The 26,544-nt window shown below is 58.9% G+C and overlaps 2 protein-coding genes across 8 annotated transcripts in view; one reads left to right on the top strand and one right to left on the bottom strand.

The window, feature by feature from the left end:
- The first annotated feature begins 1,057 nt into the window (after positions 1-1,057).
- On the top strand, positions 1,058-3,654 carry CYP21A2 (cytochrome P450 family 21 subfamily A member 2). 2 transcript variants are annotated; one of them, XM_078055536.1, is made up of 10 exons: positions 1,058-1,262; positions 1,355-1,444; positions 1,548-1,702; positions 1,801-1,902; positions 2,003-2,104; positions 2,212-2,298; positions 2,464-2,664; positions 2,871-3,049; positions 3,151-3,254; positions 3,346-3,654. In XM_078055536.1, the coding sequence occupies exons 1-10, from the start codon at positions 1,064-1,066 to the stop codon at positions 3,609-3,611; spliced, it is 1,485 nt and encodes a 494-aa protein (XP_077911662.1). In that variant the 5' UTR covers positions 1,058-1,063; the 3' UTR covers positions 3,612-3,654. The 2 variants fall into 2 exon arrangements, with proteins under 2 accessions (XP_077911662.1, XP_077911663.1); XM_078055537.1 differs by lacking the exon at positions 1,355-1,444.
- The window catches only part of TNXB (tenascin XB), a 55,993-nt gene continuing 33,093 nt past the window's right edge, over positions 3,645-26,544 (bottom strand). For 4 of the 6 annotated variants that reach the window (XM_036108201.2, XM_036108206.2, XM_078055535.1 and 1 more), the window contains 27 exons: positions 26,227-26,535; positions 25,795-26,097; positions 25,032-25,382; positions 22,916-23,212; positions 21,201-21,530; positions 20,457-20,807; positions 16,570-16,902; positions 14,789-15,106; positions 14,026-14,376; positions 12,245-12,562; positions 11,483-11,833; positions 10,593-10,880; positions 9,926-10,201; positions 8,392-8,667; positions 7,502-7,804; positions 6,856-7,191; positions 6,467-6,589; positions 6,213-6,356; positions 5,931-6,050; positions 5,691-5,834; positions 5,463-5,593; positions 5,218-5,350; positions 4,969-5,120; positions 4,780-4,876; positions 4,529-4,690; positions 4,286-4,449; positions 3,645-3,939 (listed from right to left, as the gene is read on the bottom strand). In XM_036108201.2, coding sequence (XP_035964094.2) covers positions 3,835-3,939; positions 4,286-4,449; positions 4,529-4,690; positions 4,780-4,876; positions 4,969-5,120; positions 5,218-5,350; positions 5,463-5,593; positions 5,691-5,834; positions 5,931-6,050; positions 6,213-6,356; positions 6,467-6,589; positions 6,856-7,191; positions 7,502-7,804; positions 8,392-8,667; positions 9,926-10,201; positions 10,593-10,880; positions 11,483-11,833; positions 12,245-12,562; positions 14,026-14,376; positions 14,789-15,106; positions 16,570-16,902; positions 20,457-20,807; positions 21,201-21,530; positions 22,916-23,212; positions 25,032-25,382; positions 25,795-26,097; positions 26,227-26,535 — 6,566 coding nt within the window. In that variant the 3' untranslated portion in view covers positions 3,645-3,834. The remainder of the gene's footprint in view (positions 3,940-4,285; positions 4,450-4,528; positions 4,691-4,779; positions 4,877-4,968; positions 5,121-5,217; positions 5,351-5,462; positions 5,594-5,690; positions 5,835-5,930; positions 6,051-6,212; positions 6,357-6,466; positions 6,590-6,855; positions 7,192-7,501; positions 7,805-8,391; positions 8,668-9,925; positions 10,202-10,592; positions 10,881-11,482; positions 11,834-12,244; positions 12,563-14,025; positions 14,377-14,788; positions 15,107-16,569; positions 16,903-20,456; positions 20,808-21,200; positions 21,531-22,915; positions 23,213-25,031; positions 25,383-25,794; positions 26,098-26,226; positions 26,536-26,544) is intronic. The other 2 variants (XM_036108204.2, XM_036108203.2) reach the window with 2 other exon arrangements.

Genomic DNA, 26,544 nt, shown 5'->3' with positions numbered 1-26,544 from the left:
GTGGTTCCTGATTGCCCTACCTGGTCCAGTGGGACCCCAGCCCTTACGGCAACAGCTCGCAGGATAGGGCTGGACCTCCTGATCCCACTGTGGCTCTCGGGCTCCTTCCTGGGGACTTTGGCATCGGTAGGGGGCATGTTCAGTCCTGCCGGGAACCCTCTCGACCTGGGGCTGGGCCTGTGGACTCTGACGCTGGAGGCAGTCCCATCCCGCCTGCAGCTGGGAACACAAGCAGCAGGGGCAGAGGGAGAGGGGAGAGGGCGGGCGGCAGACGCGGAGGGGGAAGGAGCCAAGAGTGAGGAGTTGGCGCCTCTCTGCAGCTTTGGCCTCCCCCATCCCTGGCTTCCAAGGCCACCGAGGCCCCCTCTCCTGCTCTCTTCAGTTCTCTGAGATGCCCCCGTATTTGTACAGTAATTCCTCTTTCTGGCTCAAGCCAGCTCGAGTTGGTCGCTTTCCTTTGCAACCAAAGAGTATATCGAGTACTAGTAAGAGCTCCAAACCGGGGGCCATATCGCTCTTCATCTTCTTCAACTTTTGAGATGGGAATGGGGCACGGTTAATAGTTACACTGGGCCTACAGGTATAAACTGGGGTGCTCCAGGCAGACCAGGCCATCCGGTCACCCTGTCTGTAAGTTGAAAACACGCAGGCCACTTTCATCCCCTTTCGCCCTCAGGCAGTCCTGGAGGGCTGGTGAGGCAGGGCAGGCGGTTGTCTCTCCCAGATAAAGCAGGAAGCTCGTCCAAGGTGGGGTGGCAGTGGGAGAGGGCTCAGGCCCGAGGGCGGCCGCGTTCTCCTGCCTGGCTGACGCGAGGCCAGGAAACCGATCCTGGCTGCGGGAGAAAGGTCACGGCCGCATCCCCCTTCCTTTCTTCTTGATGGATGAAAGGCCGGTTCTTTGACATGTGGACTGCCCAAGGCCAGGGGGGACTGGTGCCCCTCCAGGATACGTGGGCGGGGCAGTGGGCAGGGAGCCGAGGGAAGGAGTCAGAGCAGCAAGATGGGTGCAGGGGCCGCCGACACTATAAGTGGCCCAGCCAGGGCCTTGCCCGGGGCTCTGGCCATGCTCCTCCTCGGGCTGCTGCTGCTGCCCGTGCTGGCTGGCGCCCGCCTGCTGTGGCACAAGTGGAAGCTCCGCAGCCTCCACCTCCCACCTCTTGTGCCCGGCTTCCTGCACCTGCTGCGGCCCAACCTTCCCCTCTACCTGCTGGGTCTGACCCAGAAACTGGGGCCTGTCTACAGGCTCCGCCTGGGGCTGAGAGGTGCGTCTGCCCCGGCCCCCCTCCCCCGCCCCCGCCACGGAGGGGAGGAGGGGTCCCCTCCCTGCTGACGCCCCACTTTGGCCCTCCCCCAGATGTGGTGGTGCTGAACTCCAAGAGGACCATCGAGGAAGCCATGATCAGGAAATGGGTGGACTTTGCCGGCAGACCCCAGACAGCGTCCTGTAAGGGTCGGGGCGGTTCTCGAGGGAAGAAACGGGCTGGCGGAGGCAGGGGAGGTCAGGCCCGTGGCTTCCGTGGTCAGCTCGACCCCTCTCCTACTCGCAGATAAGCTGGTGTCTCAGCACTACCAGGACCTCTCCCTCGGGGACTACTCCCTGCTCTGGAAGGCTCACAAGAAACTCACCCGCTCAGCCCTGCTGCTGGGCCTCCTCGACTCCACAGAGGGGCTGGTGGAGCAGCTGACCCAGGAGTTCTGTGAGGTGAGGGTGCACTCCCACAGTCGCCCCCGCCCGCCTCCCCTGTCCCGGCAGCTCCCTGGCCCGGCCCGGCCCGTTTAGTCCCAGCCCCTTCTCTGCAGCGCATGAGAGCCCAGGCCGGCACCCCTGTGGCCATCCAGAAGGAGTTCTCTTTCCTCACCTGCACCATCATCTGTCACCTCACCTTTGGAGACCAGGTCAAGGTTCCCTGCCCTCCATATGCTGGGGCCCTTCCTTGGCCCCTCCCTGACTCTCTCTCTGGTCCTGAACTGAAACGATTCCCTCTTTTTTGGGGGGGGGCAGGAGGACACCTTAGTACATGCCTTTCATGATTGTGTCCAGGACTTGATGAAAACCTGGGAGCACTGGTCCGTCCAAATCTTGGACATCGTTCCCTTTCTCAGGGTGAGGAGGTGGAGCCCAGACTCGCTGGGTCCTGGGAGAGAGAGGGGCTGGGGGGGGGGGGACAGGCTTCCTTGCCTGGGGCTACACCATCTTGCTCCCTGCCCCAGTTCTTCCCCAACCCAGGCCTCCGCAGGCTGAAGCAGGCCTTGGAGAACAGGGACCACATGGTAGAGAAGCAGCTGAGGCAGCACAAGGTGGGAAGGCTGTGCGTCCCCGGCGCCCCCGCAGCCCACAGCCTGGGATCCTACTGCCCCAGAGCTGGGCAGGTTCTTCAGCATCCCACCGGTCCGGGGCCCGTGGCTCCCGAGAGCCTTCTCGCCAAGCCAGGCGCTGAGGCCGGGCCCTCCTCCCCTCCATAGGAGAGCATGGTGGCAGGCCAGTGGAGGGACATGACTGACTATATGCTCCAACGAGTGGGCAAGCCAAGAGCAGGGGAGGGCCGCGGACAGCTCCTTGAAGGACACGTGCATATGTCTGTGGTGGACCTGTTCATTGGTGGCACTGAGACCACGGCGACCACCCTCTCCTGGGCCGTGGCCTTCTTGCTTCACCACCCTGAGGTGCACCCTGGGGGTGGCCTGGCTGGGGCCCCGGGACCTCAGCTCACTGCCCGCCCCCCCCCCCCCCCGCCCCCAGCGTGCGAGGGCTGTGTTCACCCGGGGGCTGGCTTCTCCTGATCGGCTCGGACACTTGCGGGGGGGCGGTTTGCTCCAGGGGGCGGTTCAGGGTCCCGGCCCCAGACACCAGGCTTGCTCCCATTTCCCAGATTCAGCAGAGACTGCAGGAAGAGCTGGATCGTGAGCTGGGCCCTGGAGCGTCAGGCTCCCGAGTCCCATACAGAGACCCCGCACGGCTGCCCTTGCTCACGGCCACCATCGCTGAGGTGCTGCGCCTGCGGCCCGTCGTGCCCCTGGCCTTGCCGCACCGTGCCACGCGGCCTAGCAGGTGGCTCCCGAGGGCTGGGGATGAGTGGGGCCAAGCCGGGGCTGGGGGGGTGGGGGGGAGGGAGGGGTCCTGGCAGGCCTCTGACTCCACCCTCCCCTCAGCATCTTGGGCTACGACATCCCTGAGGGCACGGTTGTCATCCCCAACCTGCAAGGCGCCCACTTAGACGAGACGGTCTGGGAGCGGCCACACGAGTTCCGGCCGGGTGCGTGGCGGGGAGGGCGCCCACGGCGTGGGGGCGCCAGAGGCCGGTCCCCGCGGCTACAGAACCCCGGGTTCTGTCCTTGTGCCCACAGATCGCTTCCTGGCCCCCGGCGCCCGCCCCAGAGTGCTGGCCTTCGGCTGCGGGGCCCGCGTGTGCCTGGGGGAGCCGCTGGCGCGCCTGGAGCTGCGCGTGGTGCTGGCGCAGCTGCTGCGGGCCTTCACGCTGCTGCCGCCCGCCGGCGCCCTGCCCTCCCTGCAGCCCCGGCCCCGCGGCGGCGTCAACCTCACCGTGCGGCCTTTCCAGGTGCGGCTGCAGCCCCGGGGCGCAGGGGCCCGGGCGCCGGGCCAGCACCCGTGACAGGGCGGGACGCACGCCGGCCGCACGCATGCCTCAGTTTCCCCTTTTATTACTCCCCGTACAAACCCCTGCCCTCCCCCCCTGTAAACATGGTGCTGTGAGATCGCAGATGGAGAAGGCTCCCTCCGGTGGCTGGATGGTCACAGTGGCCCCGGGCTCTTCTCTGAGCGCGACCCCTCAGTGCTCGGCAGTCATTCTGGGGCGCCCGAGAGGCGAGCGGCGGTCAGCCTCCCTGGGCCGCTGGGGGCCGGTAGCTTCTTGGCCTCAGCTTCATTTCCGTGAAGGGCACAGAGAACTCGAAGCCCTTCCAGTAGTACCAGCTCACCCCCTGGGAGAGGAGATGTCGAGACAGAGTCAAAGCCACACATCCCATCTGCTCCCACCCCTGCCCCTCTGGGGAGATGGTTCCCAGAAATCAACCCCTCTCCCACCCCCCACCGACTTCATGATCCTCAACTGCCAAGGCCTGAGGCTTCATCTGAGCTGGCCCTCTACGTCCAATAAATCGTGCTCATATCTCCCTCAAGATAACTTGGTGAGATTGGCATTATTGTCCCATTTCACAGATGAGGGTCCTGAGGCACCAAGCGGCTGGGGAGCTTGTCCTGTCGCACCCCAGCGGGGTGAACCCCCCCGCCACCGCCCAGCTCGCTGCTGCCCCCCAGGCCCCTCACCTGGTGGTCCACTGTGCTCCCGTAGAGCCCGTTGAGGTTGGCGTAGTGGCAGTTCTTGTACCACCAGGCCCCGTGGTACGACACAGCGCAGGAGATGAGCAGGTTGTTGGGGTCTCGATCCCGGGCAGAAAAGACACTGCCACTGTGGTAGCTCATGGAGTCGCCTGGACAGGTGTGAGAGGAGCAGTGAGGGCCTCCCCCCCCCGCCCCACCTCCCCACCCGCCCCCCGGCCCGCCCCTAACCTGCCGTGCCGTGGTAGCCCTCCAAATGAAGGCGGTAGTACTGGGCCGCCGAGTCGACCCGGAAGGAGTCGTACTGCGCGAACACGGCCTCGTCCCCGGCCCGCAGGTCCACGCGCATGGAGTAGTCGCCCGCGTCTGTCAGGCTGTGCAGGGCCTCATTGCCTGGGGGGAGGGACAGTGCTCTCCTCAGGGTCCTGGTGTCCACAGGGCCTCCGTCCCTTCCCTGGCCCCCAGCCCTGTGAGGCACTGACCCAGCCAGAACTCCCCGGAGATGTTGCCAAAGCCGTGGGCGTAGTCCTCCCAGTCCCTCCAGAAGTCCGTTTGTCCGTCCATGCGGCGCTGGAACACCTGGGAAGCGGGCGGAGGCACCATCGGCCTATGGCTGCTGGCACGGCAGCCCCTGCCCCGGGCAGACCCCTGGGCTTCCGTGTGCCACCCACCAGCCAGCCGCCCCCATCGGTCTCCATGTCACAAAACACGTCCAGGGGCCGCTCGCGGTTGCCATTGAGGAAGATGGTGGTGGCCCTTGAGGTGCGGGCTCCGTTCTGCATCTCCTCCCCACAGTCCCGAGGGAAGGGGATCGGAAGTCCACCTGGGGAGAGGAGAATGAGGGGCCGGTCCTTTTCCCAAACCCTAGACCCCTGCTGCCCGCTCAGCCCCTGACCAAATTTGTCCCAGTGCCCAAATACCAGTGGTGAAGGAGGTGGACACAGGCGGTGTGAGGCTCTCGCCCCACATAGCCCGGAGCCACACGCTGTAGGGGGTGGAGGGGAAGAGGCCCAGGAGCTGGTGAGAGGTGACCCCTCCTGGGAGCAGGATCTCCTGTGGACAGACGAGGAGCAGGTCAGGGGACGGGGAGCCCCGCCGCGAGAGGCAGAGGAGGGGGCAGCACTTCCTGGAATGGAACCTGGGAGTGAGGGAGGGATGGGGGCACCTGGGTCTGTTCACCAGGGGTGTTGAAACTGAGCAGGTAGCTGGTTGGAGGGACTTGGGGCTCTGTCCAAATGAGCAGGGCCGTGCGGGGGGTCACTTCCTTGGCCTCCAGGTCCTGGGGGGCCTCCAACCCTGGGAGGGGAAGATGGGAAGAGAAGATGGAGACAAGGCCCATCCTAGCTCCCTGGAACCTCCCCTCCCCCCGTCGCGCACACCTCCCAGGCTGCACCTGTGGTGAAGGTGATGCTGGCTGGGGAGGTGACGTTGGGGCCCCGAAGACCACGCACGGTCGCTGTGTAGTTGGTGTGCAGCTCCAGGCCACTCAGAGGGTACTCCACCGCACTGCCCGGGGCTGAGGCCTGTAGTGAGGGGGCTGGGAGTGGGGTGAGCATCAGCATCTGCCCCCCTTCACCCTGCCGGAGCCCCTCCCCCCCAACAAGTCCCCGCCAGAGGCCTCAGCCCCGCTCACCCCCTGAGGCTGTGACACGGACGTTATACTTGTCCACAGGGGCCTGGGGCGGCTTCCAGTGCAGCAGAGCCGATCCCTCCGTCAAGTTCAGCGCTCGAAGCTGAGTGGGGCCGTCAGGAACTGGGAGAAGGGAGGGGGCTCAGAGCTGTCCCCTGCCCGCCTCTTCAGCCCTCACCTTCCCAGGCTCCGCTGGCCTCTGGTCCACAGTTCAAGCCTCTCACGCCTTCCCTCTTCCCCATTCATTCTCCCCCCACCTCCTGCCTGGGGCCTAGTCCATCTTACCTGTGGTGAGGAAGCCGGTGAGAGGCTCACTCTCCTCAAAGCCACGGACAGAGACCACGGTCACCTCATAGTGAGAGCCCGGGCTCAGCCCCTTGAGTTTCCGGGTCTGCGTGCGGCCATCCACCCGCACACTCCGCGGCTCACCTGCAAACACAGTGGGCTCGGCAGTTTGCCCCGGGAAGCAAGCAGGGTGAGCAGGGCGCAGGGAGCAGGAGAGGTGAGGGCAAACGAGGACACGGGCAAAAGGGTGTCACCTCCATCTGCCAGCTGGTAGGAAACTTTGAAACTGTCCACTCTGGATGCTGGAGGCATCCAGCTGACCTGGGCCGAGGTTTCCCCGATTTCGCTGAACTGAAGGTCACGGGGGCTTTCCAGAACTGCGGGGAGGGGTGTGCCGAGGAACGTGGGTGAGGGCACGGGGCAGGGAGGCTGCCACCCCAAGATCCCCACCCCTGCCTCTTCCTGGGCCCCTGCTCCCCACCCCTTTCCTCTAGACCCAGGAGAGGAAGTCTCTGTAGACGCCTCCCAGCCCTGCCCCACTCACCAAGCTCCCCTCTGGCTGAGGCACTAGGTCCCGCCCTACAAAGTACAGAGACCCCTCACTTCGGGGCAGCACACGAAGGTGCCCACTGTGGGGCCTCACCTGGGCTGAGGGTGCGGGCCGTGCCCTGGATGCTGTCGGCCTTATGGGGCCCACGCAGCCCATACAACGTCAGGCTGTACAGGGTCCCCGGGTGCAGGTCCCGGAGCACGGCAGAGCGCCGCGACCCCGGCACTGTCAGCTCCCGCTGCTGCAGGGGACGCAGGTGCGGCTCCAGGGTGCTTGGGGATGGGACCCCGAAGCGGAGCAGGAAGGAGTCAAAGGCCTCCGATGGGGCCTCCCAGTCGAGCCGCAGCGAACTGGTGGTCACATCGGTCACCGACAGCTGGGACAGGCGGGGCCCTGGCTCCCCTGGGGTCAGGCCGGCAGGAGCAGGCCCTGCACAGAGCGGGTGGGAGACAGAAGCACACCACCTCCGTGGCCTGGGGCAGGGCTCTGGCACCGCCCCACCCCGGCCCCGAGTTTCTCCTCTGTGAAATGGAGCTAATGAGGGGCGGGCGCTCCCAGGTAGGACCCATAGTGAGCAGGTGTGCGTAGAGCCGAAGGCTGCTGGGGCACCCTTCCTCCTTCTGGGGCCCTCCTCATGTTCTTTCTCTACAGTCAGCACGTCTGGGCACCCCCGTTAGCCCTGTCGGTCCCAGTCCAGAGGTGGGTGAGGCCTAGATAGAGGGCCCTGGCCTGCCGGTACCTGTGGTGCCCTCGGCCGAGACAGGCCCCAGGCGCTTCCCTTCGTGGAGGCCGTAGAGGAAGAACTTGTAGGCAGTGCTGGGCTCCAGGCCTGACACTTGCACCTTGTTCTGGTTGCCGCCCACGAGCAAGGCCTGGGGCTGCCCGTCTGTGTCCTGATACTGGACCACGAAGGACTCAAAGGGGCCCTGGGCCACACTCCATAAGAGGCGCAGGGAGTCTGGGGTTATGTCGCTCACTGCCAGTGTCCTTAGCTGGGGCCCTGCGGGGGGCTCGGGGGCCTCTGTGGCTGGGCGCCAGGGGGCTGCGTGGGAGAAGCCCAGGGGAGAAGCTGAGCAGGAGGGGAGCGAGGCTCTTCTGGCACCTTCCTTCCTGTGAATCTGCCATTTCCCTGCCCTGGCACTGAGTCCTGCCACCTCTGGGCCCCTTGGAGCGCCAGCACTGTGGCCCCATCACCCCTCTGTGGGATGGCTTGCTGGGTCCGTCCCACACTCGCTTCCCTTTCTCCACCTCCACGGCCTCTCGTGCCTCACCTCGGGGTGCTGGCCACTCCCTAGGGGAGGGTGTCAACACCTCCCGCGGAGGAGGCCACTCCTTCAGCGCCCCTCGCCTATGTCCTTCTCCAGTTATTTTCCATTTGAGAGAAAAGGCTCCTGACTCATCCACAGGAGGGGGTTTGCCCCCATCTGGTAAGAGCCGCCTCAGGAGAGGGACGGGGTGGGGGTTGGGAGGCCTGGGGCCGCTGTCAGGGCCTTGCCCTGCGCCTGCCTCCACGGACTCCTTGGTTACCACCGAAGCCGGCCGAACCGCACTTCCCTTCCTTCCCGAGCCCTGGGCAGGCCTCCTTATGCCCCAGGCCCGCTCCTGTTGTCCCTTCAGGCTCCTGCTCACCTGTCACTCCCAGGACGGAGATGGGGCCCAGGCGCTGTCCTCCGTGGATCCCATACAGCAGAAACTTGTATTGCCTGCCAGGCTCCAGGCCCTCTATGGTGACTTCCTGCTGGTCTTTGGCCACAGGCACTGCCCGGGGCTGCCCAGCTGGGTCCCTGTACTGGACCACAAAGGAATCAAAGAGGCCCTGGGCCACCGTCCATGAGAGGCGCAGGGAGTCTGGGGTCTCATCTGTCACTGTCAGCTCCCCAAGGCGGGGTGGGTGCTCCAGGGGGGCTGTAGAGAGAGCGGGAGGGGAAACTCTTAGTCAAGAGCTACCTCTACCCCAGCCCTGGCAACTTCTGGGAGGCATGAGGGTCTAGGAAAGGGTCCCTGCAGTGTGGCTTCAATCTGCCCAAAGGAAGGGCAGTGAGCAGCTTGATCTCTCCTCCGGAGGCCACTGCCCTAAATCCTTCCTGCCCCCACTCCCTCCCTGCTGTTATCAGGGTGCAGTAAATGCATAAAAGATCACCTTGTGAGATAGGGCCCCTGGGGGTGTAGAGAAGGGCCTCAGTTTCTCCCTGGCCCCTGACCCCCTGAGCAGGGATGCGGCTGGAGCCCAGAAAGGCTCCCGGAGCGTATCTGGGTTGTCAGGGAGACACCCCCAAACACTGAGAGCTGGGCTGGGCAGCCAGCCAAGCTGATGGGCTCCCAGAGCTTGGCTATGACCTCCCCCTCCCTTGCTATCAGCCCGGGCCATCCTTCTACCCACTTCCTCAGCCCTGCACTACCACCCCTGGACCAGGGCAGCAGGGTGGGGCAGCACTGGGAGAATGGAGGGCAGAACGCAGAAGAGACTTGCCTCGGTGGGGATGGGCGCTGGCTGATGGGGTCAGAGAAGCCTGTATCCACTCCCCATAATGGGGGCTTAGGGAAGAGAATTATGCAGTCTCAGGGTCCCAGGCCCCAACTGACCCTGTGCTCCATCCCCATCCGGCCAGGATGACTCACGGTCCTGGGAGTGGGATAAGGGTCAGTGACCCACCTCCACCCTTTCCTCAGGGGGCTGAGTAATGGGCACAATGACACCAGATTTTTCCATAGTCTTTCTGCAGCCAAACCCTTCCATATTTTCCACCTCCTGCCTCAGCTGGGACGGAGGGAAGAGGATGGGAACATTTACGGAGTGCTGATCGTATTTATTATGCCTACGCAGGTACGGAAACTGCGGTTCGAGGGAAGGAAGTGGCTTGTCCGTGGCCACACCACCGGCAATCGGAATTTGAACACAGGTCTGCTTGGCTCCAAAGACTGGATTCTTTTTATGACATCGAGCAGTCAGTGAATGAGGGAATAATGCATGTAACATACTTAGAATAGTGCCTGGCGTGTGACCGAGACTCAGTAAATGTTTGCTTTTGCTGCTGCAAAGGCTGAGGCTGGAGAATAAAGGCTGGAGGCATGGATAGGCCGGGGGGCGGCCAGCTCTGGGGGCACGATAGGAGGCAGCTCTAGAGAAGGTGTGGTGGAGGGCTGGGGCTCGGCTGGGGCTCACCCGTCTTTGCCTCCACAGAGACTGGGCTGCATCTCTTCCCATCCTGAAGTCCGTAGAGCAGGAACCTGTACTTCCTGCTGGGCTCCAGGCCGGGCACGGTGACCTCGCGCTGGTCTGCGGCCACGGGCACCACCCGGGGCTGCCCGTCCCTGTCCTTGTACTGGACCACGAAGGAGTCGAATTCACCCTCGGGGACCGCCCACGAGAGGGTCACGGAGTCCGGGCTCAGGTCCGTCACTGTCAGCTCCCCGAGGCGGGGAGGTTTCGTGTCTGAGACTGCAGAAGAGAGAGAGGTGTGTGGAGAGTGACAGAGACTGACAGAGCTTCCTCAGGGTGTTGCGGCTCTGGGAGCTGGTCTTGGGAGCTGGGACGGGGTGGCTGGGCCACATGGCAGGAGGTGGGGCAGCAGAGGAGTAGGGACGAAAGACGAGCCAGGGAAGAAGGCAGCGTCTGTCAGGATGGAGGAAGAGCAGAGAGAAGGACGAGAACGAGGGCTAAGCGGGGAGCTCTGGACCTGGATTTCACCAGGCCTGGTACATAAACAGGTGCGGAGGCCCTGCCGCGGGAGTGTGGAGCATAGAAACAGGAAAGTCTGACTGTCGCCACAAGGGGGCGAGGCACACCCAGGAGGCCCTAGCGCCAAAGGTGGCCTCCCGCCTCCACTCACGCGTCTTGGCCTCTGCAGACACTGGGCCGTGGCGTTTCTCATCCTGGAGGCCGAAGAGGAGGAACTTGTACTTGCGGGCCGGGTCCAGGCCCGAAATGCTGATCTCACGGAGGTGCCCACCCACAGGCACCGCCTGGGGCTGGCCCTGCACATCCTTGTACTGGACCAGGAAGGAGTCGAAGTAGCCCTGGGCCACCGTCCACGACAGGCCCACTGTGTCGGAGGCCACGGCTGCCACAGCCAGCTCCCCCAGGCGGGGTGCCACAGGGCGCTCTGCAGGCAGGGAGGCTGGAACAGAGCACAGGAGGCTGAGGGGTCAAAGGCAGGACCCTTCGCCAGAGAGGGCGTGCTTTCCCCAGACTATGAAGAAAATGCTTTGTAACAAGCTCTTCTAAAGTGCCTGATGTGTCGCCAGCACGGCGGTAAGCAGCTCACACAGCAGCACACGTGCCCCTCACACGACACACGAGCTACGCGCCGTTAGTATCATCCTCCCCATTTTGCGAGGGTCTGCGGCGCAGAGAAGTTAAGAAATGTTCGTGAATTTACACAGTCAGTACATGCAGAGCAGGAATCAAACCCAGAGAATCTGGTTCTGCAGCCACGTTCTGAGCCACTAAAATACCCCGTTGGGGAGCCTGAGGAGCCCATATATGAATAAGCAAGTTTAAGAACACAGGCAAAATTTATGAAGCACAGGGTACATGCCAACTGACCGAGAACACAGTCTCCATCAAGCTCACTCAACTAAAGGATGAGGCAGGATCATTAGTGCCATATGGGAAAGGAGACGGATCTAAAGGACCATCTGTGAGGAGTGCTGAGATCCAAACGGGAAAGCAAGAGAAAATGGAAGGAGACCTTGGGGACAGGTCCCCACCCCCACTCACCGGTCACGCCCACGGTGGACACGGGGCCCTCGCGCTGTCCCCTGTGCAGGCCGTACAGGTGCATCTTGTACTTGCGCCCCGGCTCCAGGCCCCCGATCGTGACCTCGCTCTCGTCACCCCCGACACGCACCACCTGGGGCCGCCCGTCCCCGTCCTTGTACTGGACAGTGAAGGAGTCGAAGTGGCCCTGGGGGACGGTCCAGGAGAGGCTCAGCGAGTCTGGGGAGGATCCTGTGACCGTCAGCTCCCCCAGGACGGGCTCCTCGGGGGGCTCCAGGGCCTCCGTGCTGGGTTCTGTGGGGCTGGGTGTCTCCTCCACCTCGGTGGGGTTTGGGATCTCTTCCTCTGCAGCTGAGAAGGACAGACACAGAGGAGGTGAGGCAGGATCGCCAGGAGATGTCCTCAGGTCTTGGGAGAAGGATGGAGAAGCTGTGATCATGTCTGGGGGCCCCCAAATTCAGCTCAGAGAAGCCCATCCTTGGGGCTGAGTGGGCTTGCTCAGCTGCATCTCACAAACATGCCTGGGAGCCTTGAGGGTCAGCTGTGGGGAACCCTGGACAGTCCCCAGCACAGCTCATGGAGGCCCTACTCTGCAGGGGAGGACCCCTCAGGCCTCAGGGAGCCCCGGGAGGGGGTGGGGAGGCACAAAGGGCACCATGGCTCAGCCTCGAGCAGAGGGCCTCCTGCACCCCTCTCACCCATCACCTGGGAGAGGGAGACCCTCCCACCGGTCCCACCCTGGGGCTTCCAGCATCCACTCACCTGTCACCCCAATGGCAGAGACCGGGCCCACGCGCTGGCCACCGTGGAAGCCGTACAGGTTCATCTTGTACTTGTGGTCTGGCTGCAGGCCTGAGACGGTGACCCCATCCTCATAGCCCGGTACGCGCACCGCCTTGGGCTGCCCGTCCCTGTTCTTGTACTGGACCAGGAAGTGGTCAAACTGGCCCTCGGGGACAGTCCAGGAGAGGTGCAGGGAGTCGGGAGTGGCGTCGGTCACGGTCAGCTCCCCCAGGCGGGGCTTGGTGGGAGGCTCAGGGGCCATGGTGGATGGGGCTTCGGTGGTCATAGCTTCATATTCTGGAAGTGGACAGAGACATACAGGGACAGGTGAGGACATGCAGGTCAGCATAGAAGGGGGTGTCTTACAAGAATAAGATAATAAGGAGCAGAGTGTCACCTTCCCAGTCCATTAATGCCAGCCTGCTCGGCCCCTTACCCTCATCTTGCCCCTACCCACAGCCCGCCCCCTCTCCCGCTCTCTCCAGCACCCACCTCCCCTGCACACTGTGCCCTGGGCCTCACTCCACTGGGGTCTCCTTGGCATCTCACTCCCCTTGGCTCATGCCGTTGCTCCCGAACAGCTCAGAACTCCCTTCCCCAACCAGAAACCTGGAGTCTTCCCAGATCTCCTCCTGTCCCCAGCGGCCATCAGACTCAGAGTGGCCAGCTAAGTTCCTCCTGGGTTCCCCACACCTGCAGCCCCACCAGGCTGGCTTGGGTCCCACCCCAGCCCCGTAGCCTCTCAGCTGGGTCACCGTGTCCCTCCTGGGCTCCCTGCCTCCCTGCCCCGTCCGTTCCTCACAGGGGCCAGGCCGAGCCTTCCACTGCACATCTGACGGCGTCGGCCTTAGCTTCACCGGGCAACAGCCCTGTCTACCCCCGGGACGAGCCCCTGGCTTCTGAGCTGCCTCTGCTGCTCTACCCCCATCTCACGACTCCCTCCCCCACTCAGAGGCTCTCACACAGAATCCTCTCGGTCCCTCTCATGGGCCGCGACAGGCCTAGTTTCTAGGCCCTGGCACCAGCTGTGACGTGGATCTGACTCTGTCACCAAGCGAACGCCTGCCCAACCTCAGGTGTCAGCTGTCCCGTGGACACCCCTGGGCAGGCTGGCTTAGGCATGCTGCCCAGTCTTGGCCTGGCCCCAGGGCTTCCTGTCACACGCACATGCCCCTTTGCCTGATTGCTGGTTCACGGCCTGTCTCCCCACGCCCGGGAGCCCCATTACGATAACAACTTCTCTCTCGATCTCGAGCCACGATCAGGCTCACCCCAGTGAACTCCCACAGTGCTTGGCTCAGGGCACCCAATCTTGTTGGCCCATGGGAATCAGAAGCCTGATAGCACCCAAACCACGAGGCCTGGAGGTGTCTCGGTCAGGACGCTACATCCTGAGCCCCCTCTGTCTTCTCCCCCAGCCTCCAGTGAACTACAGGGAGGCAAAGCCTCTGGGTGGAATCAGAGATGCCAGTACAACTCTCTCCAACAAATTCTAAGAAAGCGTCCAATTCCTTTGTTGTGAGCAGCTTTGCTAAAGTGTGGTCCTCGGACCAGCAGCATCAGCATCGCATCAGGGATGTGGAACCTCTGGCCCCAGCCCACGCCTGTGGCATCTGAATCTGCCCTTCACCAAGATCCTCAGGCCATGTGATGTGCAAAAGAGACGAGCTGCCTAGAATATGTGTTTTCATGCACGTGGTAATAAAGGGAGAGTCCTGTAGGGCCGGCTTCCCCGGGGGCCCCGTCTCACCCCCACTCACCGGTCACGCCCACGGTGGACACGGGGCCCTCGCGCTGTCCCCTGTGCAGGCCGTACAGGTGCATCTTGTACTTGCGCCCCGGCTCCAGGCCCCCGATCGTGACCTCGCTCTCGTCACCACCGACACGCACCACCTGGGGCCGCCCGTCCCCGTCCTTGTACTGGACAGTGAAGGAGTCGAAGTGGCCCTGGGGGACGGTCCAGGAGAGGCTCAGCGAGTCTGGGGAGGATCCTGTGACCGTCAGCTCCCCCAGGACGGGCTCCTCGGGGGGCTCCGGGGCCTCCGTGCTGGGTTCTGTGGGGCTGGGCGTCTCCTCCACCTCGGTGGGGTTTGGGGTCTCTTCCTCTGCAGCTGAGAAGGACAGACACAGAGGAGGTGAGGTGGGATCCCCAGGAGATGTCCTCAGGTCTTGGGAGAAGGATGGAGAAGCTGTGATCATGCCTGGGGGCCCCCAAATTCAGCTCAGAGAAGCCCATCCTTGGGGCTGGGTGGGCTTTTCTCAGCTGCATCTCACAAACATGCCTGGGAGCCTTGAGGGTCAGCTGTGGGGAACCCTAGACAGTCCCCAGCACAGCTCATGGAGGCCCTACTCTGCAGGGGAGGACCCCTCAGGCCTCAGGGAGCCCCGGGAGGGGGTGGGGAGGCACAAAGGGCACCATGGCTCAGCCTCGAGCAGAGGGCCTCCTGCACCCCTCTCACCCATCACCTGGGAGAGGGAGACCCTCCCACCGGTCCCACCCTGGGGCTTCCAGCATCCACTCACCTGTCACCCCAATGGCAGAGACCGGGCCCACGCGCTGGCCACCGTGGAAGCCGTACAGGTTCATCTTGTACTTGTGGTCTGGCTGCAGGCCTGAGACGGTGACCGCATCCTCATAGCCCGGTACACGCACCGCCTTGGGCTGCCCGTCCCCGTTCTTGTACTGGACCAGGAAGTGGTCAAACTGGCCCTCGGGGACAGTCCAGGAGAGGTGCAGGGAGTCGGGAGTGGCGTCGGTCACGGTCAGCTCCCCCAGGCGGGGCTTGGTGGGAGGCTCAGGGGCCATGGTGGATGGGGCTTCGGTGGTCATAGCTTCATATTCTGGAAGTGGACAGAGACATACAGGGACAGGTGAGGACATGCAGGTCAGCATAGAAGGGGGTGTCTTACAAGAATAAGATAATAAGGAGCAGAGTGTCACCTTCCCAGTCCATTAATGCCAGCCTGCTCGGCCCCTTACCCTCATCTTGCCCCTACCCACAGCCCGCCCCCTCTCCCGCTCTCTCCAGCACCCACCTCCCCTGCACACTGTGCCCTGGGCCTCACTCCACTGGGGTCTCCTTGGCATCTCACTCCCCTTGGCTCATGCCGTTGCTCCCGAACAGCTCAGAACTCCCTTCCCCAACCAGAAACCTGGAGTCTTCCCGGATCTCCTCCTGTCCCCAGCGGCCATCAGACTCAGAGTGGCCAGCTAAGTTCCTCCTGGGTTCCCCACACCTGCAGCCCCACCAGGCTGGCTTGGGTCCCACCCCAGCCCCGTCGCCTCTCAGCTGGGTCACCGTGTCCCTCCTGGGCTCCCTGCCTCCCTGCCCCGTCCGTTCCTCACAGGGGCCAGGCCGAGCCTTCCACTGCACATCTGACGGCGTCGGCCTTAGCTTCACCGGGCAACAGCCCTGTCTACCCCCGGGACGAGCCCCTGGCTTCTGAGCTGCCTCTGCTGCTCTACCCCCATCTCACGACTCCCTCCCCCACTCAGAGGCTCTCACACAGAATCCTCTCGGTCCCTCTCATGGGCCGCGACAGGCCTAGTTTCTAGGCCCTGGCACCAGCTGTGATGTGGATCTGACTCTGTCACCAAGCGAACGCCTGCCCAACCTCAGGTGTCAGCTGTCCCGTGGACACCCCTGGGCAGGCTGGCTTAGGCATGCTGCCCAGTCTTGGCCTGGCCCCAGGGCTTCCTGTCACACGCACATGCCCCTTTGCCTGATTGCTGGTTCACGGCCTGTCTCCCCACGCCCGGGAGCCCCATTACGATAACAACTTCTCTCTCGATCTCGAGCCACGATCAGGCTCACCCCAGTGAACTCCCACAGTGCTTGGCTCAGGGCACCCAATCTTGTTGGCCCATGGGAATCAGAAGCCTGATAGCACCCAAACCACGAGGCCTGGAGGTGTCTCGGTCAGGACGCTACATCCTGAGCCCCCTCTGTCTTCTCCCCCAGCCTCCAGTGAACTACAGGGAGGCAAAGCCTCTGGGTGGAATCAGAGATGCCAGTACAACTCTCTCCAACAAATTCTAAGAAAGCGTCCAATTCCTTTGTTGTGAGCAGCTTTGCTAAAGTGTGGTCCTCGGACCAGCAGCATCAGCATCGCATCAGGGATGTGGAACCTCTGGCCCCAGCCCACGCCTGTGGCATCTGAATCTGCCCTTCACCAAGATCCTCAGGCCATGTGATGTGCAAAAGAGACGAGCTGCCTAGAATATGTGTTTTCATGCACGTAGTAATAAAGGGAGAGTCCTGTAGGGCCGGCTTCCCCGGGGGCCCCGTCTCACCCCCACTCACCGGTCACGCCCACGGTGGACACGGGGCCCTCGCGCTGTCCCCTGTGCAGGCCGTACAGGTGCATCTTGTACTTGCGCCCCGGCTCCAGGCCCCCGATCGTGACCTCGCTCTCGTCACCCCCGACACGCACCACCTGGGGCCGCCCGTCCCCGTCCTTGTACTGGACAGTGAAGGAGTCGAAGTGGCCCTGGGGGACGGTCCAGGAGAGGCTCAGCGAGTCTGGGGAGGATCCTGTGACCGTCAGCTCCCCCAGGACGGGCTCCTCGGGGGGCTCCGGGGCCTCCGTGCTGGGCTCTGTGGGGCTGGGCGTCTCCTCCACAAGGTCCCGGGGGGCTGAGAGAAGACATGGGGATGGAGGCTTAGTAGTCAACTCTGCTGCTCATGTCAGTAGGACAACAAGGTGCAGCAGTCCATTCCTCCAGCTGTGGAGCCGAGTCTGAGCACCTGGGGGTTAGCCGGCTGGGAACTACCGAGTTCACGCTGAGATAGGCCCCGATCCCCTTCACACACTGATTAGCCGGCACCAGAAGGTAATTCAGACGTGTGTATAGGAGCCACAATACTACTCATTTCTTTTGACCCAATAATCCCATTGGGCAGCCGTCCTAAGAAAATTATGAAAAAGTTGCGCCATGGGAGTCTGTTGTGGGATTATTTGTGACAGCAAAATGTGTCAGGGACCCAAATGGTCCCGAGAAGATGATTCACTTTGCGATGGCACTTTCACCATGCAGTGTCAGATCACCATTAAATGATGATTAATGCCGGGTATGTGGCCTCAAAATAAATGCTCACGATGTAACTTACGTACAAAAACAAAGGAAGAGCCAAGAATTGTCTGAACGCTCTGCAGCTTGAGAACATGCACTGGATGGAAAGCTAGGGAGAGCCTGTGCTATGGGTATCATTATTAATGGCAGTTACCACGTCCAAAGGTGTTCTGATCGGTTTTTTCCCCTATTTTTCAAGTATTCCACAATGTTGATACTCGTTTCCCCAGAATAACGTGTACTGAGAAAGAAACCCTGGACTCTAAAAATTAATAATCTGGTGGGGGTTGTGGAGAAGGCCGTGGGTTCCTTCAGCTGCCCTCCTTACTTCGTGTGTGCTTGTGATCCACTGTGACAGACCGTAACAACATTGAACAGTGGATGAGCATTAACGGCTTTCCCTCAGGGTGGGAGCTGTTCTAATGTCTATTTTCTCTTTTTTAAAGATTTTTAATGTATTTATTCATTTGAGACAGAGAGAGAGAGAGAGCATGAGCAGGGGGAGAGGCAGAGGGAGAGGGAGAAGCAGGCTCCCGTCCGAGCCAGGAGCCAGATGTGGGGCATGATCCCAGGACCCTGGGATCATGACCTGAGCCGAAGGCAGATGCTTAACCGATTGAGCCACCCAGGTGCCCCTCTAATGTCTATTTTCTGATCATTCTCCCATCCTCCCCCTCCTGCCACACTCCTGAGAATGTATATAGAGAAAAGAGGCCCATCCCCCAGAAGTCAGGGGGGCTGTGTGAAATCGTTCCTCTGTCTGGAGCATTTTCAGGAGAGGAGACGGAACCTCACAGAGCCTCTCACTTGGTGTTGTAGAGGTTGCGAGCCCCAGGCCTACAGAGAGGCTCTCTTCGGGGTGCCGGGCTCTCCCGCATGGCACATAGAGGAACTCTGTTCTCACGGGACATCAGAATCGGGCTGACACTGAATAGAGAACCCAGAAATGGGCCCTCAACTCTATGGTCAACTAATGTTCAACAAAGCAGGAAAGAATGTCCAATGGAAAAAAAGACAGTCTCTTCAACAAATGGTGTTGGGAAAATTGGACAGCCACATGCAGAAGAATGAAACTAGACCATTCTCTTACACCACACACAAAAATAGACTCAAAATGGATGAAAGACCTAAATGTGAGACAGGAGTCCATCAAAATCCTAGAAGAGAACACAGGCAGCAACCTCTTTGACCTCAGCCGCAGCAACGTGTTGCTAGGCAAGTCTCCAAAGGCAAGGGAACCAAAGGGAAAAATGAACTATTGGGACTCCATCCAGATAAAAAGCTTCTGCACAGCAAAGGAAACAGTCACAAACCTAAGAGGCAACCCACAGAATGGGAGAAGATATTTGCAAATGTCTTATCAGATAAAGGGCTAGTACCCAAAATCTATAAAGACCTTATCAAACTCAAAACCCAAAGAACAAATGATCCAATCAAGAAATGGGCAGAAGACATGAACAGACATTTTTCCAAAGAAGACATCCAAATGGCCAACAGACACATGAAAAAGTGCTCAACATCGCTCGGCATCGGGGAAATCCAAATCAAAACCACAATGAGATAGCACCTCACACCAGTCAGAATGGCTAAAATTAACAAGTCAGGAAACGACAGATGTTGTTAAGGATGCAGAGAAAGGGGAACCCTCCTACACTGTTGGTGGGAATGCAAGCTGGTACAGCCACTCTGGAAAACAGTACAGAGGTTGCTCAAAAAGGTAGGAATAGATCTACCCTATGACCAAGCAATTGAACTACTACACATTTTTCCAAAAGATACAAACATAGTGATTTGAAGGGGCACCTGCACCCCAATGTTTATAGCACCAATGTCCACAATACCCAACTATGGAAAAAAAACCCAGATGTCCATCGACAGAGAAATGGATAAAGAAGAATGGGATATATATACAATGGAATACTACTCAACCATCAAAAAGAATGAAATCTTGCCATTTGCATCAACATGGATGGAACTGGAGGGTATTATGCTAAGTGAAATGAGTCAGTCAGAGAAAGACAATTATCATATGATCTCACTGATATGTGGAATAAAAGAAACAAAACAGATGAACATAGGGGAAGGGAAAGAAAAATAAAATAAGATAAAAACAGAGAGGGAGACAAACCATAAGAGACGCTGAACTCTGGGAAACAAACTGAGGTTGCTGGAGGGGAGGGGGCTGGGGGGCTGCGGTAACTGGGTGATGGGCATTAAGGAGGGCATATGATGAGCACTGGGTGTTATATGCAACTGATGAATCACTACGTTTTACCCCTGAAATTAATTTAAAAAAAAAAAAAAGAATTGGGCTGACACTGACCTAGAAAAGCCATCCTGACTGCCCTTTTAGAATTTAATTCACCTTGTGCTTTTGCCCCCCTAATTTCTTAGGGACTAGAAATTATAAGTTTTCCAGAATTAGAAATAAAATAAGTTGTAAGAGTGATGGGGGAAAAGATGGAAGGAGTACAAGAGAGGAGAAGGTATTATATTTAAAATAAATATTTCCTGATTATAAAAGAAAATTTAGAACAACAGACTAGAATAAAACAAAAAAAGGGCTGGAACATTCTATCCTGTCCTACAAACCATGCACATCTGTGAGATGTGTTTCCTTCCAGTTTTCTGGCCATGCATGTTATTTTCCAGTGGTTGTTATTGGCATCCTTACCAAATTTGGTGGCTCCTTTTTCAATGTAATATTATCAAATAATTGTCTTATGCTAAAACATTTTGGTGATGGCATAATGGTTCATCTTATAGATGTTGCCTAATTATTGAATCATCCCAATGTGGTTGGATGCTGTCCTGTTTCTTTCCTTCTTGTGTGTGTGTGTGGGCGTGCTTGGCCTGAACCTGACACACTTTACTCTTAGAGGGGCCCAGCGGCTGATCATCAGAAGGAGGTCATGCTAGTGTGTATGATGAGGCTCCAGGTTAGCAAATGTTAAACTCCTAGGCACAGGCCACACCCCAGGGCCCTGGAGGAAAAGCATGAAATGGGGAGCCAAGGCTTGGATCCTTAGGACGAGCAAAAGAACAGAACAGTCATCCAGGGTACCCAAGAGAAAAGGCAGTTCTCCCTGAAGACCCCTGATTCCCGCCCCCACTCACCGGTCACGCCCACGGTGGACACGGGGCCCTCGCGCTGTCCCCTGTGCAGGCCGTACAGGTGCATCTTGTACTTGCGCCCCGGCTCCAGGCCCCCGATCGTGACCTCGCTCTCGTCACCTCTGACACGCACCACCTGGGGCCGCCCGTCCCCGTCCTTGTACTGGACAGTGAAGGAGTCGAAGTGGCCCTGGGGGACGGTCCAGGAGAGGCTCAGCGAGTCTGGGGAGGATCCTGTGACCGTCAGCTCCCCCAGGACGGGCTCCTCGGGGGGCTCCGGGGCCTCCGTGCTGGGTTCTGTGGGGCTGGGCGTCTCCTCCACCTCGGTGGGGTTTGGGGTCTCTTCCTCTGCAGCTGAGAAGGACAGACACAGAGGAGGTGAGGCAGGATCGCCAGGAGATGTCCTCAGGTCTTGGGAGAAGGATGGAGAAGCTGTGATCATGTCTGGGGGCCCCCAAATTCAGCTCAGGGAAGCCCATCCTTGGGGCTGGGTGGGCTTTTCTCAGCTGCATCTCACAAACATGCCTGGGAGCCTTGAGGGTCAGCTGTGGGGAACCCTGGACAGTCTCCAGCACAGCTCATGGAGGCCCTACTCTGCAGGGGAGGACCCCTCAGGCTTCAGGGAGCCCCGGGAGGGCACCATGGCTCAGCCTCGAGCAGAGGGCCTCCTGCACCCCTCTCACCCATCACCTGGGAGAGGGAGACCCTCCCACCGGCCCCACCCTGGGGTTTCCAGCATCCACTCACCTGTCACCCCAATGGCAGAGACCGGGCCCACGCGCTGGCCACCGTGGAAGCCGTACAGGTTCATCTTGTACTTGTGGTCTGGCTGCAGGCCTGAGACGGTGACCGCATCCTCATAGCCCGGTACGCGCACTGCCTTGGGCTGCCTGTCCCCGTTCTTGTACTGGACCAGGAAGTGGTCAAACTGGCCCTCGGGGACAGTCCAGGAGAGGTGCAGGGAGTTGGGAGTGGCATCGGTCACGGTCAGCTCCCCCAGGCGGGGCTTGGTGGGAGGCTGGGGAGTTGTGATGGGTGGGTCTGTGGGGGCTGGCATTTCGTGGTCCTTTCCTGGGGCTGGATCAGGAGACAAAGAGAATGTGTGGACGTGCCTCGTGGGCCCCCTTCCAGTAAAGGATACTTAGATTTCTCCCAGGCACACCAAGTCCCTGCAGCCTGGATGCCAGCCCCCCAGGGTTAAGACATCATCTCCCTGGTTTGAATGTTAGTGACCAAGGGACAGAGCACACTCTCGTGGTAACATCATGACGGGACGTCGGGACTGCCATGGTGTTCCATGTGTGTGGGCGCTGAGCCCTTGGGAGCTGCAGAGCAAATCTGCACAGAGGGACAGAACTAAGGCTTCCTAACACCGCCAAGCATACCAGACAGGTCACATCAGGAGGTACATCTACTCAGGTTTGGAAATTCTACTTCATGAGTATTTTCCTTTAATACCTTCTCTGGTTGAGAAGTCTTCTGAGCATTTTTAGAGACAAATCTAGATTTCACAGTGAAGGCCAAAGAGATGAGACACGAGGTCGTCTTTGTACCTGGGTGGTTTTGGACCTTGCATTGCTCTCTCCATAATTTATGGCACAGATGACTCATCACACCCCCAGGTTTCTTTTGGCTTTTCTGTTCCACATAGGGTTTCATTCTTCCTTAATCGCTGAATTACAAAATCATCTTGTTTCCTATCTGTTGTTTGGGAACCAGGTCTTAAGCATCAAAGGGTAATAGTTCCAAAAGAACTTAACAAAAGCAACGATTGGCCCTGTTAGCAAATAATGAATGAAGGGAAGGTGCCTTGTGAAGTTGCACATACGACTGATACTAACCATCACAGTAAAAGCAGCCATGGTAGCAGGATTCAGGGTTCATTTAGCATAAAGGGGGATCAGTCTGGGTTGGAAAACACATACCATTTTACCCATTGAAATCAATGATAATTATGAGAATTCATCCTAAGAGTTTTCAGAAACTAATTTTCTTCCTCTTCCTTCTTTACAGATGAAGAAAGGGAGGCACAGAGAGGTTGAGTGACTCTCTTGGGGTAACACAGCTCGAATGGGCTGAGGCTAGGGTCAACCCTAGGTCTGTTTGAGTGTGTTATTTCCCTGGTACCGTGCCTCTTCAAGGACCAAAAAGGCCGGGGGGGGGGGGGTTGCTGACTGACTCAGTCAGTAGAACATGTGGCTCTTGATCTCGGGGTTGTGAGTTCAAGCCCCATGTTGGATGTAGAGATTAATTTAAAAAAAAAAATAAATAAAGCCTGTGTATAAAGGGAAAGATGGCTGGGGCAACACCAAAGGCTTGGAGTAAAGACACAAGCAGAATCATTCTCAGGAGCTTGGGAGACTCTAGTCTCAGGGACAGTGGGACAAAAACACCTGAATACCGACATGAAAGAGAAACTGAGTCCAGCTAGGGCAGGGCCCAGTGTCCGACTGCATACTCACCAGTTAAACCGACAGCAGAGACCGGGCCCACACGCTGGCCACCGTGGAAGCCATACAGGTTCATCTTGTACTTGTGGCTGGGCTCCAGGCCTGAGACGGTGACCTGGTTCTCACTCCCTGGCACTCTCACCGCCTTGGGCTGCCCATCCCCGTTCTTGTACTGGACCAGGAAGTGGTCAAACTGGCCCTCGGGGACAGTCCAGGAGAGGTGCAGGGAGTCAGGGGTGGCATCCATCACGGTCAGCTCTCCCAAGTGTGGCTTCGGAAGGATGTTGGTAGGGGGCTCCCTTTCGGGGTCTGGGAATAGATGCAAACAGAACCTTTCCTATTGCTGGAAGAAGTAGTTGAGGCCCTGGCTCTACTGGATTCAGACCAGAAGGTGGGCCAGCTGTGTAGGCCTAACTTAAGATCCATTTCTGCTTAACATCAAAGTCTTTTTGTGGTCTCTTCATGGTCTGTCAAACTTACCAGGCAGCCTCCTACCTCAGGGCCTTTGTATTGACCATTCCCTTTGTGTGAATGTTCTGACCCTGGATGTCTGCATGGCTCATGTCTACACTTCCTTTAAGTCTTTGTTCAAATGTCACCTCTTCAGGGCCAATCATGACCACCCTATCTAAAATTCCAATTCTCCCAATTGCAATGTTTTCTCCTTTTTTTGAACCTGATCCCAGCAACAAATTAGAGAACAACATTTATGAGACAACCAGGAAACTAACATTCCCTACATACTTAATGATATTAATGAATGACTGTTCATTTTTAAAGGTACAATAACGGTGTTGTGGCTATTTTTAAATACTTTTTTTTTTTTTAGGGAGAGAGAGAGTGTGTGCATGAGTTGGGGAGGGGCAGAGAAGATATCTTAGGCAGGCTCCACACCTAACGCAGAGCCCGGTGAGGGGTTCGATCTCACAACCCTGAGATCATGACCTGAGCCGAAATCCAGGGTCGGAAGCTTAACCGACTGAGCTACCCAGGCGCCCCTTAAATAGTCTTTTTAAAAAGAGTAATACGCTTAGGGCGCCTGGGTGGCTCAGTTGGTTAAGCGACTGCCTTCGGCTCAGGTCATGATCCTGGAGTCCCTGGATCGAGTCCCGCATCGGGCTCCCTGCTCGGCAGGGAGCCTGCTTCTCCCTCTGACCCTCCCCCATCTCATGTGCTCTCTCTCTCTCATTCTCTCTGTCTCAAATAAATAAATAAAATCTTTAAAAAAAAAAAAAAGAGTAATACGCTTAAATATGAAGCCATGAAGTATGGGATGAAGTCTAGAGCATCTGGGATGAGTTTACCAACTCTGCAACAGTATATCCATACAACGGAATACTATTTGGCTGTACAGGGATGAGTTCTGCAACACGTTACAACATGGATGAACCCCAAAAAGGACCTTGATGAAAGAACCCGGACACAGAAGAGCATGTTATTGTATGATACCGTACCATCTATGTGATACGACTAAAAAAGACAAATCTACAGAGGTAGAGTTCTAAAATGAGATAGTGTTAGAGTTCCACAGAGAAAATTCTAAAATTAGATAGTGCTGATGGATGCACAACTCTGACTAAAAATCATTAAGTTGCAAACTTAAAGCAGGTGAATTTTGTGGTATGCAAATTACATCTCAATAAGCTGTTCTAAGCACACATGGGAGTGCGAGGAGGGCAGGTAGCGAGCGGGGTGTGGGCCAGCCAGACTGGCCAGCAGTGAATATTAGGCTGCAGCAGGGCAATGGACATATGGGAGTTCATGATGCTATTCTTTCTCTTTATGTGTAAGGTTGAATCTTATATAATAAATATTTGTTGAATGATTGAATAGTTCATGGCATTTGCCCCAACCAAAAACAAGATCTTTCCAGGTTTCCCGGAAAAGCGGAAAGCCACCAATGGCTCAGTGTATCACTACCTCAGAGCCTTCCAACCGAGGGCCACTCTGGCACAGGCCTGGCACTCGGGCTTCCTGAGCCCACCTCACGCCTGTCCGGACATGTTACTGGATGAAGCGTGGGTTAGGTGAGGCTTTAGGATCCTGGCTCTCCAGGGGAGGACACCCTGAAGGCTCCAACATTGAGACCTTACCAAACACAGCCCTGAAGGCCCCCGCCCCCACTCACCGGTCACGCCCACGGTGGACACGGGGCCCTCGCGCTGTCCCCTGTGCAGGCCGTACAGGTGCATCTTGTACTTGCGCCCCGGCTCCAGGCCCCCGATCGTGACCTCGCTCTCGTCACCCCCGACACGCACCACCTGGGGTCGCCCATCCCCGTCCTTGTACTGGACAGTGAAGAAGTTGAAGTAGCCCTGGGGGACGGTCCAGGAGAGGCTCAGCGAGTCTGGGGAGGATCCTGTGACCGTCAGCTCCCCCAGGACGGGCTCCTCGGGGGGCTCCGGGGCCTCCGTGCTGGGTTCTGTGGGGCTGGGCGTCTCCTCCACCTCGGTGGGGTTTGGGGTCTCTTCCTCTGCAGCTGAGAAGGACAGACACAGAGGAGGTGAGGCGGGATCCCCAGGAGATGTCCTCAGGTCTTGGGAGAAGGATGGAGAAGCTGTGATCATGTCTGGGGGCCCCCAAATTCAGCTCAGAGAAGCCCATCCTTGGGGCTGGGTGGGCTTTTCTCAGCTGCATCTCACAAACATGCCTGGGAGCCTTGAGGGTCAGCTGTGGGGAACCCTAGACAGTCCCCAGCACAGCTCATGGAGGCCCTACTCTGCAGGGGAGGACCCCTCAGGCCTCAGGGAGCCCCGGGAGGGGGTGGGGAGGCACAAAGGGCACCATGGCTCAGCCTCGAGCAGAGGGCCTCCTGCACCCCTCTCACCCATCACCTGGGAGAGGGAGACCCTCCCACCGGTCCCACCCTGGGGCTTCCAGCATCCACTCACCTGTCACCCCAATGGCAGAGACCGGGCCCACGCGCTGGCCACCGTGGAAGCCGTACAGGTTCATCTTGTACTTGTGGTCTGGCTGCAGGCCTGAGACGGTGACCCCATCCTCATAGCCCGGTACGCGCACCGCCTTGGGCTGCCCGTCCCCGTTCTTGTACTGGACCAGGAAGTGGTCAAACTGGCCCTCGGGGACAGTCCAGGAGAGGTGCAGGGAGTCGGGAGTGGCGTCGGTCACGGTCAGCTCCCCCAGGCGGGGCTTGGTGGGAGGCTCTGAAGGTCCATCCTCCTCTTCCCTTGGGACTGAACAGAGATGTGAGAGAGAGAGTAAGACCTGAGGCGGGGGGGGCAGGGTGACCATAAGGATTTGCTTTCTTCTGGCTCTCACAGCCACCTGGAGGAAGCAGATACGGTGCAGTGCTCCTCGCTCACCTGTCAGCGCCTCGATGTGGGCAGGACCCACTCGCTGCTGGCCATGGAAACCGTACAGGTTCACTAGGTATCTGTGCTCAGATTCCAGGCCAGAGAGGATGACGTCATTCCGGTCACCATGTATCCTGACTACTTGGGGTTGCCCATCTCGGTCTGTGTAGTGGACCTCGAAGGAGTCAAAATCGCCCTCAGTCTTGGTCCAGGAGAGATGCAAGGTGTCTGGTGTGGCTTCCTCCACAGTCACCTCCCCTAGGCGGGGCTCAGGCCCTGGAGGACTTGGGGCCTCGGCTTTGATATGTACCCTGGGGGCTGGTTCAG

The sequence above is a fragment of the Halichoerus grypus genome, chromosome 9 (assembly GCF_964656455.1).
Source record: "Halichoerus grypus chromosome 9, mHalGry1.hap1.1, whole genome shotgun sequence".
NCBI classification, from domain to species: Eukaryota; Metazoa; Chordata; class Mammalia; order Carnivora; family Phocidae; genus Halichoerus; species Halichoerus grypus.
The sequence above is the reverse complement of the archived record's forward strand: the minus strand, read 5'-3'. Positions and strand labels throughout refer to the sequence as shown.

What these genes read in the sequence shown, in the direction of transcription:
- CYP21A2 (XM_078055536.1), top strand. Translation starts at nt 1,064, where the DNA reads ATGCTCCTCCTCGGGCTGCTGCTGCTGCCCGTGCTGGCTGGCGCCCGC. An exon ending in AGCAGCTGAGGCAGCACAAG is followed by an intron (nt 2,299 to 2,463) that starts GTGGGAAGGCTG and finishes TCCCCTCCATAG; the next exon opens with GAGAGCATGGTGGCAGGCCA. An exon ending in GCCACACGAGTTCCGGCCGG is followed by an intron (nt 3,255 to 3,345) that starts GTGCGTGGCGGG and finishes TTGTGCCCACAG; the next exon opens with ATCGCTTCCTGGCCCCCGGC.